Here is a 1,412-nt window from a genome sequence, read left to right as displayed (position 1 = left end):
AAGTTTGTTAGTGTGTATTAGTTTATGTTGTAATTACATTGTAATGGAAAGAGACGGAGGAATTTTGCTGGAGATTTCCTTCGTGATTAAGTAAAACACATTAAAAGACAGCACAGCCCAGGAAAAAGGACTTTGCTTCTTGGGAGCTTGGAGCTGCCCATGAAGAATAGAGGATACCTCTAGACAGCCAAGGTAATGGCAGCATCTTCATCCTCTACCATGTCTTTGAAACCCTCCCAGCACTGTCTGGGGTCAGGGGTGTGTAACTAGAGCAACACTGTCTCCTGCAGCATCTGAATCATCAGGCAAGCAGCAAGAAAGCTGCAAAACTGGAGCTGCTCTGCAGAGTTTTGCCCTGATTAACCATCAGTTGTGTGGATGCTTGTGTTAGTCAAATTGTGCTGTACCAGGACACTGGATGGGTGTAGGCGAGTTTGGCTGTGACAACTTTTGTGATAGTTTTCCTGGGGACTTGAATGGACAGTGATGATTCAGAACGGTGCTGGCAGTGCTCTGATCAGACCAGGGGCACCCTGAGCCTGCCCTAACCCTCCCAGCCCCGGGCATAAGGTACCAAACCTCAGCAGCTTGTGAGAAACAGCCCCCAGGACCACACGGGTGCTGGGCAGTGTCACCTGTCGCGACACTTCAGATCCCCGTGCGAGGCAGTCCCGCTGTGCCTGCGCTGGCTCTCAGGGCTGTGCCAGCCCTCAAAGCCCCGTGCCGGTCCTCCGGTGCTCCCTTCGGTCCGTAGGGGCTTTGAGAGCCATCGAAAGGCTGTGTAATCTTGCTGCCAGTAGGAAGGAAGGACAGCGATGTGTTATTATTCCGCTGTCGTCGCCGCGTGTCGCGACGCGCCCAACCCCTCCGGCCGAGGTACCTGCCGGCCTCCGAACGTCACCAGGCTCCGGCTATAAAGCCAGGCGGCAGAGCATCCCCCCGCCTCAGCTCCCCGAGAGGCGCATTTGCGAGGAGCGAGCCTCACACGGCCGGAGAGATGTTTTATTCGGGCATCCTGACGGAGCCGAGTCGGAAAGAAGTGGAAATAAGGGAAGCGGCGTCTCTCCGCCAGCAGAGGAGGATGAAGCAGGCGGTTCAGTTTATTCACAAGGATTCTGCAGATCTGCTCCCTCTGGATGGGCTGAAGAAGCTGGGCTCTTCCAAAGATACTGTAAGGCTCTATTGTGTTTACTGCAAGGAGCTGGTAGGGCAGTGTCTCTTTCTTTCTCCGTGCTCTTTTTCTCTTAGGAGGAAAAGTCGGCTGTGTGTGGAAACTGATTGTAAAAAACGGGACTTTTGCATGTAAGAGGAAGGGAGTAGAAATACGACGCTAGTTATAACCACAGTTGTTTTCTTCTAGTAGGTGCTTTTATATGCATGCCACTCAAATCTAATAGCTTTTTTTTTTTTTT

The 1,412-nt window shown here is 52.0% G+C and overlaps 1 protein-coding gene across 1 annotated transcript in view; it reads left to right on the top strand.

Moving 5' to 3' along the window:
* Positions 1-905: 905 nt before the first annotated feature.
* Positions 906-1,412, top strand: part of NRIP3 (nuclear receptor interacting protein 3) — a 12,356-nt gene continuing 11,849 nt past the window's right edge. The window contains exon 1 of the mRNA XM_057369715.1: positions 906-1,171. Within this exon, the coding sequence (XP_057225698.1) occupies positions 998-1,171 (174 nt within the window). The 5' untranslated portion in view covers positions 906-997. The remainder of the gene's footprint in view (positions 1,172-1,412) is intronic.

This window comes from Malurus melanocephalus, unplaced genomic scaffold (assembly GCF_030028575.1).
Source record: "Malurus melanocephalus ecotype Western Australia unplaced genomic scaffold, MMel_1.1 scaffold_114, whole genome shotgun sequence".
In the NCBI taxonomy this organism is placed as follows: Eukaryota; Metazoa; Chordata; class Aves; order Passeriformes; family Maluridae; genus Malurus; species Malurus melanocephalus.
Note: the sequence above shows the minus strand (reverse complement) of the source record. Positions and strands in the feature narration are given on the sequence as shown.